Source organism: Strigops habroptila, chromosome 1 (genome assembly GCF_004027225.2).
Source record: "Strigops habroptila isolate Jane chromosome 1, bStrHab1.2.pri, whole genome shotgun sequence".
Taxonomy (NCBI): domain Eukaryota; kingdom Metazoa; phylum Chordata; class Aves; order Psittaciformes; family Psittacidae; genus Strigops; species Strigops habroptila.
Window position 1 is genome coordinate 5,802,719 of NC_044277.2, and position 16,868 is coordinate 5,819,586.

Here is a 16,868-nt window from a genome sequence, read left to right on the forward strand (position 1 = left end):
AAAGCCAAAACACAGCCCTGCACCAGCTACTAGGAAGAAAATTAACTCTATCCCAGCTGAAACCAGGATAGGCACCTATCACCTCTCCGGGCAACCTGTTCCACTGTTTCACCACCCTCATAGTAAAAAATTTCTTCCTTATATCTCATCTAAATCTACCTGCTTTTAGTTTAAAACCATTACTCGTATCCAGCAAGCCCTTTGGACTTTTCTCCCTGTTGATTAGCAATACAAGAGGAAGCCAGACTTAAACAGAATTACAGTGCTACCCTTACTGTAGGCACATGTCTTTAATTCCCTTGGTGGATAATTAGCAAACAAGATAAAAATATGGACTGATTTTCATTCCAGGTCTTTGGCTCATGCAGAAATTGAAAAAGTCAGGGTCACTTTTGCAACTGACCTTCAGGGACAATGCGGATCTGCGCAAGTGTTTCCTCTATCAGCTCAGCCAAAAAACAGGTGAGTAGGGATTGATGGGGCTCTGTGAATACCAAAGACTATTCCAAAGGATTGTGCTGGGTTGCCATGTTCTCCAAGGAGTAAAATAAATCTGTATTTTGTTAATGATCTTTCTTTAAGCATTCTTGCTTTCGAGAAGGGCTACTCTATAATCTAGTATCTATTATCTAATTTTTCTGTGCCAGTTATCAGTGGATATATTTGCCAGACTGTTAGCACCAAATAAGACCTCTATGCTGTAGTAAACATGCGCCTAACTTTATATTCTGCAAGCAAGAAATATTATTCTTGACAGGCCACCATTGCTTAATTTATGCTACTAGATAAAAACCATTTTTTCCTTTTTTATTATTTTTGTAAGTTGAACATTGCTTGTCTGTAGGAAATACGACTCTGTGAGATGAAAAGCAAATTTTATTCATGTCTATTGTGACAACTTTGTACTACAGAGAGAGATGAATGGCCTCACACTGGAAAAATGCTGTCTTAATAGAGATCTTTTTACCGTTTCCTTGGTTTGCCATGAATAAATGAAATAGAACAGGCTTTTCTAAAGAAAAGAAAGCAAGCATGATCCTTCTGTTCAAATAAATGTTTTCTTTTAAGAGTTATTTTTAATATGGTGTGTAAGCGGTGCTAAGTGTGTAGTCACGAGGTCAGTACTCGATTTTTTTCTCATACTTCGGTACATTGCTAATAGGAAACAAAGACTGTCTTAAGATGAATATAACTTGTTAATCTTCGTTGGACAAGCATAGAGCTGTTTCATATTTTTATGAACACACTATATGATATAAACAATGATGGGAAGATGCTGAATCTTGACATTATTTGAATTTCCTTAATTGAATTTTCCCTTTGATTCTCTGGCTCTCATTTCTGCAGAGCACAGTTGACGTCTGTTTTATTACTGTCATGCTCAAATAAAACTGGGTCTACACAATTCTCAAGCAAAGAATCCCCAAGCACATGTTGTGAGCCAAAGGAATTCATTGTTTGTTAGCTTGGTAGACTGGAGATCTAAAAGGCTATAAATGAAGGTGTTGTCTCTGCAAAAGCAGAAATTTGAGTGTGAAAAGGGTTGTCTGTAAAGTCTGAATTGTCCAGGTAAATGTTTAGGTAAAAAATAGAAGTAGGTAGGTCCAAATGGGAACATATGAGCCTGCATACTGAGTCCAAATAGAGGTGCCCCTAATCTAACACCCAGCTCCCAAAATTAGTTGAGTAGTTCAGTTGAGGATTTCTCCCTACAGAGGGAGAAATATCAGAAGCAGTGTTGTGCCAGCTTTCCCAGATAACTCTTTAACCCTCCACCAATTACTTTCTTCTTCAGGTAGAAGTCCTTGGTACTTTTCAATCTCTTTAATTGTTCCTTGTGCTTGTCTTGAAAGAATTAAAAAAACCAACAAAAACCACATTATTCCCTATCAAACCTCTTCACGTTAGGTTTTAGCCATGGTAACACTCACTGTTGCATTTCCTGCCTTTTGCCTCAGACTGGAGTCACAAACTCAGGTGGTTTGATTGCACAAGAAGAAAATGATAGACAGCTTCAGGAGGCTTAGTAAAGGCAGCCATTAGGACTCTTCTTTGTGGTGATGATGATCAACTCTTCTAAGAAAAAAAATCAAAGGGCTTGGTTCTGGGCCCCTTCCCCGTAAGGGAGAGGAAAAGATGAAGGTCAAACCCACAGCTCTTCTGTCTTCAGAATACTCTCTGGGCTAGTAGACTAGATCATCTATGTCCATTTTCCTACTGTTTTGTTGAATGTGGGTGGTGGGGGGTCAAGAGACCACAGACAGGGCAAACAGAGGGAGCCTGTTTCCACAGTCCATCAGTGGCCTCATTGCCTCCAGACAAGAGGGAGGATTCCTGGTTTCCAGTCCGTGTGCCAGTAGCGTGCATTTATCAAGGCACTGATGAATGTAGGGGCTGGATCCCAAGACTCTCTCAACAATGATGTAATAGCATGACATCATAGTGAAGTTGGTACTTCTCCTCCTCCCTCTCTCTATTTTGTTTGAAAATTGTACTAATTTATTGTGTTGCTTTTGAATTTCATCCCCAATCCTGTGGATGCTTCTTTATCCAAAACCCTTCATTAACCATAGTGGGCTGTAGATGTGTTCCTAATGTTTAGAGGCATAAGTATTTGCAGGATTAAGGTTTTAATCAAACACTTTTGTAGAACAGAGACAATTCTTAATTTTTTTTATTACATACAATTAACGTGTGTGAGTGTTGATAAGTAACAGTTTGCAGAAGCAGCATAAATAGGATTAAGCTATTATGGATCCTTTTAAGCTTGTGCTGCATGTTTTAATTACCCTCTATTTTGCACTGTAGATTTTCAAAGGTGTTTGAACATAAAGTAGTCACGCTGACACTGTATATGTTTTCGGTGCTGTGCATCTTTGAGATAAATGTCTTTAATTCATTTGACACAGGTCTTCAGTACTTTAAAAATGTTGTGCTAGTGGCCTCACCCCAAGACAGATATGTACCCTTTCATTCAGCAAGAATAGAAATGTGCAAAAATGCACTCAAGGACAGACACACAGGTATGTTTAAGAGCCTTTTTCTATTTACAAAGCTGTTGAGGGATTGTATTTTTGTGTAACTGAGGTTATTGCATTAGAAGGGTTGTTCGTCAGCATGATGAAAACTCAAATGTTTATTCGATAAGGAAGAAAGTGTTCTCTTCCCGCAGGAAATTACTGATATCAATAAAAGAAGCTTTTTAAGAAGCTCTTTGATAAAAATGAATTTCATTCAGGTCAGAATCGAAGGTTTCTTACTGCTTTTTCCTCTTTCCTCTAATTTATTTTTTTTTAAAGTGATGATAATAGAATTATCTCTTGACAATGTTTTTCTGTAGTCTACTGATTTACTAGTATTGTCTCAACTTTGTTCTACATAATGAAATCTCTCTCAGCACATCTGACATCAGGGGTTTTTCCCTTTGTTTTCAATAGTGTTTGGATGATTGTGAGGCAAATTAAGGGACAGATTTTAAATCATCTTGGTTTGTAATGCCTGTAAAGCACATCAGGACTTCTGCTGTCAGAGGGCTAGCCCTCCTATGAAGTCAGGCTGTGTATTGTCCCAAGTATTGCCTTCGGTATTAGCAGTCTCCCTCATTTATAAAATGTTTCATGGCTTCAGTTTGACACCACTTCCAGAAATAATGTTCAGTGTAATTTCATACCTGTTTCACATATGCGACTACCTAGAAATGGAGGTATTCTTTGAAAGTAGCAAGATGCATCCAAGCCTAATAATCAACATAGTTACCTTCACACATCTTACCTAAACTACAGCTTTTTCTATCCTACTTCAAATATGCATTAAAAGGTGATTTTCTAACTCTCTCTTCCAGTGGTTGTTTCTCAGGGAGATGTTTTACCTAGCCAGATCTACATTCAGTGTAGATCATTTATGAGTACAAGTTTCCCAAGCCATTGTATCTGCCTGTAAAGTCATTAACTGTCTGTGTGATGTCCATCCTGCATTAGACTCCCAGAAATGGAGTCTCTGTGGAAAGAACTGTCTGTCTTGCCAGACCCTTTTGCATTTGAATTCACTGGCAGCATCACTCCAACCCTCTTTCCTGAAGAAAACGAGAGCATTCCCTTCTATGATAGAGGAAATTAACCTAAATGCTAAGGAGTGTCCCACTCTTCATGCTACAACTTCAGCAGACTCTTCAGTTGGCCAGTGCCTCCATTAGATTAAGACCATCCCAGCGCTTGGCAAATCTCTGAAATGGACTGTTATCTCTTGCATTTTGGCCTTGCTTCCATTTTCCTTCTCACTGTGACTGTAATGAAACAATATTGGAAGTAAAGAGGGGATATGGCAGCTTTCACATGTAGGTGTGACATCTAAACTCTTTTGCAGGTCCTGTTTATGCAGAAATGATTAACAACCTGCTCCAGCCTTTGATTGGTGCGAAGGACTGCACTTTGATCAGACACAACGTGTTCCATGCTCTGCCAAATACCGCCAACACGTTGATAGGTCGGGCTGCCCACATTGCCGTACTGGACTCTGAACTTTTCCTAGAGAAGTTTTTCCTTGTGGCAGGACTCAACTACTTCAAATAGTGCCTGAAGTACTGGGTAACAGAGGCAAACCTTTTCATTGAGTGGAGGAGAATCCCTTAGCCAACAGTGCAGTGTTAGAAATGAGATCAGGTGGGACTTTCAAACTTTCCATTTCCATTTCTGTTTCAGAGAATAAAGTGCTATGGCTTTAAGGCATTCAAGCTTCCAAATATTGGTGCTTTTGGAAGAAATAAATATTCATTTTCAGTTTCTATGTTTTTTGTTCACATAAAGACATGAGCTACTTCTGAAGTACAGGATCAGAATAAGAAGGCTAATTCTCTAAACCTGATTGGACCAATGTGTTTCCCATTTCTTCTGAATATTAACCCAGGAACTTGGCTGTCTTTGATTTAATGCTTATTTATATGTTAACAAAGCTCTACACTTGTAGCACTTTTGGGGTGATTAGCAGAAGAGGAAATAAGCATATATGAACTCAGGTTAAAACCTCCTTTATGATGAACTGAGAAGTCTGAAAAGCATTTATGAAAGTTACGACGTTTCCATTTGTTGAAAGAAAATATTTGGATGACTCCATTTCTGGTAATAATTTAAAAGATGCGTAGATTCAAATAATGCAAAGAAGTGAGATTTTTAACACAGAACGAAGAAATCTTGATATCTGGCATTTAAAATCTCCCAACTTTAAGTTGGGAAGAATTTTGTTCAAGTTAGAAGCTGCCAAACCAAGAGGAGTTTATGAATTACATGTAAAATGTCAGTGGCATCTGTTAACATTTCTTCCGTTTACATTTGTAGAGGATCATTATTGTGCTCATTATAACCATAGAGGTACAATTTTTACTTTTCCATTTGTATGTAAGTACATTTACCCCAAGAAATTTTTATTTTTTTAAGATTTATTAGTCTGATATGAAATTCAAAATCTAGCCAGTAATACCTTTAACATAAACAATCAGAGGAATATAGGGTGTAGAAATAAAGTGGTAAGGATTGTGGAAAGGTTAAAAAATATAAGGATCTCGTCTTAGGCTCCTCTGCAATACTCTGTTAATGTTTTACTAATGCTCATTTGCAGTTCTATGTACAGTCCTGATTATTATATGGTTACAGCTGGTTGAAACATTTAAAACCTTATTCATACAAAGATATCCAAATTGTTTTTAAGGGCTTGGAACAGAACCCGTTTTTCATATTTTTATTTTCTTTTCAATTTTTCATTAAATTTTTTATTAAAATTTTATCAAAGTGGGAAATTTCAATAACTTTCTATACATTTTCATAACATTTTGATAAAATTTCAACGTTACAGCAGGGTTTTTTTCAAAAAAAGGAAGAGCGAATAATTCTTCACAATTGTTACTGTTTGGAAGGAAAGCAATTTTTTGATGCAACTATAATTTGTGTAAAAACACAAGCTAACAGCCCTCTATATCTTGTGACAAGAACTATTAAAAAATGACAAGGGTCGGTGTCAAGGCTCTTATCAGTAAATTAAGATGAAGATAGTGGAGATTTCTGAAATAAGAGATTTAAAAAGTGGAAAGAAAACCTCACAACCACGGGGAAGTATTTGTATATGCAAAAAGTAAACCCTTTTTTTTCCTTTTTCAAAAGAAGAAAAGTGGCAAATATACATAGAATTAGTTCAAGAAGAGAGTTGCTAGCAGACTGGTAAAGCTTGCTAAAGAACAAGGCTGGTTTGATAATATAGACATGTTTTTAATATAGGAAAGAACAAGAAGGAATATACAAAAGGGTGAGATTTAGATCACCTGAAAATAGGAAGGTATATCGCACCTAAAAATCCTCTGCCTCTTTGAGGGGCAAAAATTATATAGAAACAGTTACCTGGTGTATTTAAATATTGACAACTTTTTAAAACATTAGATATTACCTCAGTACTTCAATTAAATAGGTAAATAGTATTTTATCTTTTTTTCCCTTTTATAGATTGACAGCTTAAAGCTAAATGTCAGATTTACCCAGTTAACAAATTAACCTGTCAAGAATCAAGAACTTCTGATTCCCGCTTCTCACTTGGGAAGTCTTTATCACTTTTCTGCCTCAACATATTAGTGCTTATGTATCACTTATATATCACAACTTACTTCTTCCTTGGTAAATTGTTTACAGAATTTTAAATATAATGGGACATGTCAGTTAAGCTGTTATACAGTGCAATGTTTTTGAGTCACAGACATTGATTTCTAAGGAGTATGTGAAAAACAAGAAAGAAAATCAATCTCCAACCATCAGCAAGCTTCAGTGTGCAGTATGAGGGCCTGCTCCTCTTTCAAAAAGTATTCAGGAGTCTACCAATAGAAAAATTGACAAAATTTAAGAGAAAAGTTAGTTTACACCTAGACAGATGCCTAATGTATGTGCATGTATACGTGTATATGGTCTGTAAAAAGTGTCTTACTTCAAGGTCTCACTCCAACTTTTTCAATCCTGAGTACACTGAGTCTGAAAACATATCAGTGTAGCTGATCAGATTTGTGGTTTCTTGCCTTGCTTTGTACATTAGACAGCATTCCCAGCCTTCAGTTTGCATGATTGTGAGAGAAGAGAAATGTGAAAAGGTCTGTTTTATGTTGCTGAAGAAGTTGGTGGGCCTTTTGGTATGTTCACTTTCACATTCTGTACTGCCACCAGCACTCTGAGCAATGGACAAATACACCTAAAGGTTTCCATTTTCCTATACATAGAATATTCTTCCATGGCTCACAGTCTGAGTTCAGAACTGGAGTTGGATTGTACATGGAGTTGGATTAGGTCCATACAACTTGCTCCTTGTGGGGTATGGCAGAGCTTCTATGGAGCCTCAGAAATATCTGGGAGGTGTCACTCCTGTGAAATGATGAGACACACATTTTATCTTCCTTATGCTGGCAGAACATTGTGGGAATTATTGGCAGTAACAGCCTAGCTGAGCATTCATTCTAAGGTTCTCAGAATAGCTTCTCCCTCTTTTTCTTCTCTGATTCTTTTTAATGGTATGTTGCCTTGATAATGACTCTCAATACTGTAATTCCACTCTAATTGTGTAGATTATGTTGCAAAGAAATCTTCATTACAATATAAATAACATCTAAGTGGTTGGATTTCATTGAATTGTAGCAATCAACATGGACTTATTTTCAGACTTTTTTATTTATATATAGAAAAATATTTGTTAAGAATTACTTTCATAACAAATAGCAAAATAACTGCATAGTTACCATCTTTGTTTCTGTCTTGAACTGTGGGATTTTAATGTATTGACCCTTCACATAAAACCTTTTAAAACACATTTAAGTACTCTAGCAGTATTGCTACAAGGATTTCCATTCAAATTGCACAAGTTCCTCTTGGCATGGTATATCTATGGAAGCACATTCACAGAAAATAAGACAGTTTTTCAAGAACTTGGACAAAGGAGGGATTTTCAAGGGGGTAGTTTTAAGTCTCCGGATAATATTTGCATGCTGACCTAAATAAAACCTAGAGAAGCCTCTGGAAAAGTTTCTACTTTGAGGGTAGGTCTAAGGTCATCACCTAATTTGTCCTTAAAAATTAGTTGCAAAAGGAATCTGTTCTACTAAAATAAAAGTCTTAATTTCTCTGTGTAGTTAGTGAAAAGAGGTAGCTACTACTGAAAGTGTGCAGGAGTGATCCCATTTTCTGCTTTGGTGTTTACTTACCTCTCTTCCCTGACCAGAGAACTTATTTGAAATCTCACTTTTTAGGTGTCTAAGATGTAGACAAATAGCAAAGGCCCAGCATCCATGGACTGGATGACATCCGTAATTATTAGCTCTCCTTTTTTTCATACTTACGTGCAAGTTTTGACTGTACACCTTGATCAAAAGCAAACACTGAAAAGACTAATCTGGATCCTTTAAAATTTGGCAGAAAATGTGTTTTTTCCCAGCCTCCAGTCTATGCCCATTTTGTCTTCAATGAAACTGTTCATTTGTTTTCAAAATCAGGTCTGTCCACTGTCAATAGAGGAAATTGAAAACGCTCAGCTTTAAAGGGATGTATTCTAAAGGCTTGAAACCTTAGCACAGAGCTTTGGAAATTATTAACAAGAGTACTGAACACTATTTCACTTCAAAGCACTTCATAAATATCCACTGAATGATCCTCTTCACTGTTCCCTTGCCAGAGAAGAACTGTGCTTCAGAAAGTTATCACAAGAAGAGGTAGAAACTAGGAATTCAAGCCAAAGCTTTCATTAGAATTTGTACATTCCTCTGGTGCTTTCTGCATGTTAAAAAAACCTCTCTTCTTTTCTACCTCTGAATTTGTAATAGCTAAGTGGTGGTGTAGGAGAAAGGTGAGAACTTCTAATAAAAAGGTCAGACCCTTGTGAAGGTTTATGCAAGTATCCCATGAAATTTAATATATAATGAATAGTCATGGGGCACTTCCTCATCAGTCTCAGCATGCCAATATGTGTCAGGCTAGTTGAATGATTATTTTCTTTGTGGACTTAAATTTCCATTTAAAAATGAACATCAGAAGAGCTTAACATATTTCGCTCCGGCTGGTCATTTAGATGCTAAAGGTCATGTCCATGGAGAACTCTTACAGACTGTTTTGCTTTATTTCAATACATACAATCAGCAGTTTTGATGTTGAATGTTGTTAAGTAATTGACCATTTGTAGCTCAAACTTTGATATTTATTGATCTCCTCCCCCAGATTTGCAGTGTGTATATAATTATTGAATTGTTTTCACATATAAGTCAGTATAAATCCAGGTGTGCTGGAGACAGAGTTCAGCTATTCAATGCAGTTGCTTCATGGCAAGCTATAGTACCAAGGTCTCAGGAGACTCATGAAATACAGCACAACTGTGTGCACAGGTAATCACTGAAGTAAAAAAATAGCTCACTTTTCTCTGGTTTGGTTTTGCCTTTAGGATCAAATGTGACCGCAGTTAGATTATGCCTCTTGCTCTCTTTGCTCATGGTTCCCCTAATTTGCTGTACTTTGAGTAGCTTAAATTGCCTTAAGCTACTGTTCTGTTTTGTCTAAACATTCCCAAATTTGCATGGCCTCCTTTCCATAACCTGACTACACCTACTGCTTTCCTTTTGTCTGTCTTCTATGAGTTCCTATCCTTCCTATTTCTATCCCTATCTTGTCCTTGACATCATGCAAAGCTACAAAAATTTCTAACTATCCAAACAAGGCAGTTACTTTCCTCCATCTTCTGACGTACTGTCAGTGGTTTTAAATTTTGTACTGATTTTGACTAGGATGCATTTAAATTTCATCATAGTAGCTTGTATGGGGCTACATTTTTTGATTTATGATGAGAACAGTGTTGATAACACAGGGATGGGTTCTTTTATTGCTGAGCAGTGATTACACAGCAGCAAGATATTTTCTGGTCCTCACACCATCCCACCAGCAAGCAGGCAGGGGGTGCACAAGGAGTTGAGAGGGGACACAGCCAGGACAGCTGACCCCAACTGACCCAAGGAGTATTCCATACCGCATGGTGTCATGCTCAGCAATAAAGCTATGTGTGTGGGGTGGTGGTTGACTAGGGAGTTTTTTGCATCCTTGGTTTTTGGTGGGTTTTTTTGTTTGTTTCATTTTCTCTCTTTATTGTTTTTTGCCTTCTATTTTTTTACTTATTAAACTGTTTTTATTCCAACTCATGAGAGTTTTTACACTTATTCGTTTCCTATTCTCTCCCCTATCCCATTGATAGCGGGTGTGAGCGAACAGCTGTGTTTTGCTTAGCTGCCTATTGGGTCTAAACCATGACAGATTTGTACAAATCCAGTCCGCCAAGCTGCATTTTATGAGTGCAGTATGAGGTTTTGATTAAGTGACCCAACAGAATTTTTCCAGAATTGAATCTTATCCTTCAGGAATCTTCAGTGCAAAGCTCAAATACAGATCCCCTGTTTCATTTGGGCTTTGTGATGAACAGAAGATATTTTCTTGATTCTGGGTAGATGTTGTATTCAATTCATACTGGTTTACTCCAGACTGCTGTGCACAGTGTTTCAGCAAGCTTTCTCTGCATCATCATCATATGCTGCCAGTTGTAACTTACTTCCTTCTGTTCGTCTGTCCATCCTTCCCGTCCTTTCTGTCCTTTCTGTCCTTCCATCCTTCCATTCTTCCGTCCTTCCTTGTTGCTTGGAACAGAACTCTGGAAAATAAAGAAAAAAGTTTTGTCAGGTGATTGGCATCTCTTTAAAATGACAGAAGTGAGCGATATGCACTTTTAAAAAAAAAAATAATAATTATTTATTGGTAATTATTTGTACTTAAAATTGTTATTACTAAATATTTGTGCTTAAAATATTTTATAGGCCTGGTCTAGCTCGTTCTGAAATAAATAAGAAGCTCTCAATACCTTTAAGAGTGCCACATATAGCCACACACAGAGCTTCTTGCCACAGTGAATATTCAGTTGATAGAGTTTGCTCCAGAGGCTGTGAAGTTAGTGCAGATGTGCATTCACAAATATATTCAGCACTGCTGTTCTATTTATCCAGGAGTGGTATATCGTGTTCATACATTCATTCCAGGCAATTTTCTCAGCTCTTTTTATGATAACTGTTATCCATCTATCCAAACATGTTAGAGGTGACAGAAGGAACAACTGGAAGTGTCCAGTCTAATTCCTGTTCAAAGCAGGATTATCACAAGCATCATGTTAAGGTCAGTCATGTCTTTGTCTTGCTGAGTCTTGAAATCATCTAGTGATGGACATACTACAACTGCTTTGGATTACTTTTTCAACTGCTGTAAAGTTTTCTAAAGAAAAAAACTCCAATTTGAACCTTCCAAGCTGCAAGTTCTTGCTGTTAAATTTTATTATATCGCCTTTTTATTCCATGGGAAAAATGTTGTTTCTGATGTACCTGTAACACCCTTTTCAATACCTGCAGACAGCTTTTAGTCACTCGGTCTCTTCTTTGTCAGACTAAACAAGCCTAACTCTCAGGCTTTCCTCAGAAGCCATGTGCTTGGGCCCCTCACCATCTTGGTAGCCCTTTGCTGGGCCCTTTCTGGTTTCTCAACCTTGAACTGGATTTGTGAGCCTCCAGGTACTGGCAAAATTCTTTGCATGATAGCTCTGGTGCAGACAGGTGCCTTTTTCCTGTGCTGGAGGGACTCATTGGTTGGTTGCTCTCATTACATCCTCTTCCTAATTCAGGTTCTAATCTGAAGAGCTGGAGCTGTTCTCCCATTGCCACAATTTGCAAGCTTCCAGTTTATATCCCGCTATGAGCTCATCTTTACTTCTTGCTCCTGTTTTGTCTTGGTTAAGGTAACAGCACTAGCAAGGGCAAAGAGTTGTAACCCATGGCGTATCAACACCATTTTTTAGCCTCTTTTTCAACACACAATACATCTGGTCCCCGTTGCACATTTGGCATGCTCATTGCCATGCTAATTGTTTCCCTCCTGGTTTTGCACATCTTTTTGAGGTGTTCTCAGTCACTGTTAAGCTTTATGCACAGATAGTGAGGAAGCCTGGTGTGAGATTACTCCAGCCTTGCTTGACAGACAGGGAAGAGCACTTACCTTGTGATCATCAGATCCACGGCATGCTGCTTCCTGACGGCCTCTGATCTGAAAGAGCTGCTGCTGCTGTTTCTTCTCTATTTTAATGAGACTATATAATATATATGCACTTCCCTAAGAGAAATCCATGCACTGAATAGAAATGCTTATGAAAACAGCTTAATCAGTGTAGGCCTGCTTTAAATGCAGAGGAGTCAGGCCTTCCCGGCATAGCATAAAAGCATAAAGAATAAATATGTATAAACTCTTCTCATGCAAAAGGTCAGACTAAATAAACTTCTGTTACAACCTTGAAACCTGACTTCTCTGCTTTCGAAAATTCAGCTTTTTACTTTTACCCAAAGTCCTGCAAGATCATATTATCTATATAGCAAAAAAAACAGATTTATCTGAAGATGATTTACACACATACACAGATGTGCCAGAAGTCCATTGGCTACCTGCACCAACCTGCACATCTGAAAGTAGCTTCTGCATCTGAAAATACGAAACAGTGAACAGGACTACTCTTACTGCAGTCCAGCATGCCTTTCTGTCTTTGCAAACTATCAATCAGCTGCAAACACAGCTTATCCAAAGGAACAAAAAACCTCCTCCACGTAAGTCCAGTCACAAACAGCTCTTTTTAGGAGTGGGTGATAAAAGTACTGCAACAGCCTCACTTTATACTTCCCATAAATGGGTTTATGATAATAACAGTTTCTGGTGCTGAAAGGCCCAATATTTCAATTTTCATAGCAGTTTCGAGCAACTAATTAAAGAAGTTTTTCATTCCTTCCTGAAAGCATAAGTGTTAGTAGAAATCTATCTGTCTCAATCCAGGAGAAATGCTCACTCTTTGCTATTTTTATACGGATAAGACTACCTGCATCATTCCCAACTGTGGAAAGATGTCAGGGCATTTCTAACATGATATCGTACATGCAGCTATATGAACGGGAAAAGTTAAAGAAGAGATTGTGGGAACCTTTTTGATCTAAGGTGTGTTACCACTTTCAGTAAAAATTATAATAGAAGATGTAGTTCTTGTATGCCATATATACCATATGTGCGGTATACCTTACATACATGTGTACACAGAAAATGTCTTTTCTCTTATGTAATGTATGTTGTGTTCCCATATGTATTGAATGGATGTTCCATATGCAGTGGATATATGCCATACCATATTTGGAAGCTAGTGCTTATTGCTGACTCTAATAGATTTCTAGTTTTAGGGGAAGTTTACTTTGGTTATCCTCCAGATCTCCTGTGAAGGAACCAGTTTTCTGGCTTCATCCTCCTCATTAGAGGAGACAAATTGCTTTGTACAGTGATTTGCCAACCTTTTGGCACACCATTAGTTGACCTTATCTAAGCAGTCTTGAATTTGATGTATGTTATCTACCACCTCCATGGTTTCCATGGTCAATGCAAAACATCAAACCAAGCTGCCCTATATCCTGAGACAGGAAGCTTGCCACCATTTTTTAATTTTCCTTGACATCTTCTTCAACCAAGCTTTCTTTTTTAAGCTGTAGACCAATGATTTATTAGGTTTTCCACTCTTCTCACTAATTTGAGTCTTATATATGTTTGACTATGCATCCAGCTTGGGAAATTAGCTATTTCCTTTTTTGCCATTAAATCTTCTTATGAAGTAAGAAGTGTTTTGTCCCATGCCTTTTAGAGTCTTCAGGTGAGTAAGAGTCCAGATATAGCTCTGATAGACTAAGGATGGGAGAAACCAAAGATGCAGGGTAAACCCTCCTTCTGTCTATGATGTGACAGGAATATACCCTCACGAAGACGGCAGTAATGACGGAGAAAGCAAAAAGAACATTTTCCCAAACCTTATTCACTTCAGGAAAAGAAGTAATTCCAGAATCATAGAATAATTAGGGTTGGAAAGGACCTTAAGATCATCTAGTTCTAACCCCTCTGCCATGGGCAGGGACACCACGCACTAAACCATGTCACCGAAATTATTATTGTATGTTTGGGAAAAGTATTCTTTCAAAATCAAAACACAGATCAGTATATTCCAAAACAAAAAGTTCAGAAATAAATAGAATTTTATGCCTATGTCTTTTTACTTAAATTTGTTTCTTATACTACGATTTCTTAAATGCTCAAGAGTTTAGCGCAGGACTGGACTTCTTGGAATTGAAAAATGAATCCCTTTTATTTTTTTTTTTATTTTTGAGGGCTTTTTTTTTAACCACAGTCTTAGACTAAGGCCTCAATCATCTTCATAAATCCCTTAATATATACTCAATTTCTTTAAAGAAAATAAATTATCTGACCTTAAGTCTTCATCTTTCCACTTATGCTTAAGCAAAAAGTGACAGCCATAACTGGAAGACTTGCCCATTGTGGGACCTTCTTCCTTGTTTAGAGGAAGCTTATGGTAACGAGTCTAATTTAAGTAAGAAAATAGGTGAATCCTGCCTTCCCTCTTTTCCCTCTGTTCCATGAGAATTCTGGTTTCTATTCCAAACAAAATACATCTGTGAGTCAGGTCTTGACTTATGTCTTATCATTCCCTGTGTGCAACATGCAAACACAGTTACTCTGGTTTTGATGCTGGAACAGTTATCTTGGGTTAAGAGTCCTGGAAACCTTGAAGAATTTAAAGTGTATTAAAATTGTAATCCTGAAAATCAGGCTCTAACTTTTTGATAGTTAAAGTTAGCAATGTCATCAGGAATAACTTCTCAGTTGTACATTATCTATTCAAATATAACACCTTACAGTGCCAGATCAATTCTCAGCTCAGTGGTAGCACCTAAAATTAGACCTTCACTGTTCTTCAACTGACATGTGGAATAGAATTCAGTGGACAGGAGCATACTTATCTTATGCTTTAAAGAGTTATGTTTTACTTATTTTATGAAATTATAAGAAAATACCTCTTGGAATTAAACCCTACTATTTCCTGTAAGTAACTAGCTCTGAAAGTTTTCTTTATGCACACTTCAACAGTTTTTTGTTAAAAAGGGAAAGGCTAGAAAATTTGTAAAAAGAAATAAGATGTATTTTTCAGATAAACAACTGACAAATACTATTGGGCTTAGTTTTAAGTGATCAATTTAAACTCTAAGGAGATTATTTTTTTTCCTAGAAAACATGTTAAAAAAACAAGAGGCTGACCCCTGGACTTACTAACCATTTATACTTATGCATAGTAAGTGTAAAATACTAGCATTGGTGTACACGCCCACATTTGCGCACAGAGGCTGCAAAGCAATGCATCGGAGATGTATTGTTCTTCAAGTACTTACTTCCTTCAAGGCTGATTGTTCAGGGCAAGCAATATGCATGATATAACCGGTGCATGTAACAGTAAGTACAACCTATGGCAAATTTGGATTTAAAGACAGTAACTTGATGCTGAGGCTGAACTTTGCAGATGAGTAGTCGGCGGCATTTTTAATTATAACCATGTCTGTGGTCTGAATATGAGTACAACTGATTCTCTCATGTGGCACTACAGGTTGTATTTTTAAATGAGACATTATTATATTTGATTGAGGCAGTTGTGTTTCTCACAAATTACATTCCATATCAGACAGAAGAGGCAATAATTAGAGGCTGTAAGCCTGGAAAGTCTGCACTATTTATTTATTTATTTTTAAGACACCAGGATTTGCAACACATGCTCCATCTGCCTTTCTCTAATTTACTTCCCTTTCCATAATGAACATTGTCAACTGCCATACACTTCAATTTTCTTTAACTATGTCTGTCAAGATTTCAGTGAGGCATATAAAAAAACCATGAAATGATCTTACAAAATAGAAACAAAAGAAGTTGAGTCAATTCTATGACATTTTAGGGGAAATGGAGGTGCAAATCAATTTTCTTGAAATGTAGGTTGTGACTCAACAGCATTCACAAGGTCTTGACTGAAGGTCTGATCCTGACAAATGCTGCTCAAATGCACTCTTGATATAATGGGCCAAATCCCCAAGTGGATTAACCTGGTAGAACAGTTTATATAGCCTACCAATCTTGCTGAATGGCAGCCAGTAGCATTCATGGCATCTCACAGTCGGACCACCAGAAGATAGCAAATGTCCTGGGTTCTTTTTAAGGCCAATTTTCCAGTTGGTCAATTGTGTTTTAAAAGTAATGTCTTTTTAGACAAATGCAGACCTCTCCAAGGGATCAAGTCAATGGTTTATTGTGGACAGATCCTTATAGGTTAAGGGAAAGGGCTTTTAATTTTTAAAACTACTACTCTGAATCATGATCATACAAACAAGCTGAAGAAATCTGACATGGTCCCTTGTATAAACAAGATCATGAATGTAAAGCTTATAATGCCACTGTGAAATTTTAATGCTTATTTATTATGGTTATGATGAAACCTGTATAATAAGATGAAGATAATAATAATATTAATAATAATAATGAATAGTCATCAGTGCCAATATGATTCTACTATTTTTCTACATATGCTTTATTGTGGCATTTTGTGTAGCTTGTGTTCTGTGTAAAGAAATGTCAATAAAATCTTTGCTTCCTTTTGTCTGTACTTTGTGTGGTTCTTAATGCTTAGACAGGAAGTTCTCCAGCTCCTCTTGCCCAAGTAGCATGGGGCAAACATGGTGACAGTGATAAAGAGAAGTAGAATAAAGTATTCCTAAGTATGAAGCAAGTGAATAGATGAACTCTATGAAGGACTGTGGCTGATGCCCCATCCCTGGCAGTGTTCAAGGCCAGGTTGGACAGGGCTTAGACCAACCTGCTCTAGTGGAAGGTGTCCCTGCCCATGGCAGGGGGTTGGAATTGGATGAGCTTTAA

At 37.3% G+C, this 16,868-nt stretch overlaps 1 protein-coding gene across 4 annotated transcripts in view; it reads left to right on the forward strand.

Moving 5' to 3' along the window:
• FAM135B (family with sequence similarity 135 member B) overlaps nt 1-16,599 on the forward strand; it is a 205,928-nt gene extending 189,329 nt beyond the window's left edge. For 2 of the 4 annotated variants that reach the window (XM_030502179.1, XM_030502188.1), the window contains exons 18-20: nt 352-462; nt 2,910-3,023; nt 4,363-16,599. In XM_030502179.1, the coding sequence (XP_030358039.1) occupies nt 352-462; nt 2,910-3,023; nt 4,363-4,568 (431 nt within the window). In that variant the 3' untranslated portion in view covers nt 4,569-16,599. Of the gene's footprint in view, nt 1-351; nt 463-2,909; nt 3,024-3,841; nt 4,330-4,362 lie in introns of those variants that run through there. The other 2 variants (XM_030502196.1, XM_030502206.1) reach the window with 2 other exon arrangements.
• Nucleotides 16,600-16,868: the final 269 nt, after the last annotated feature.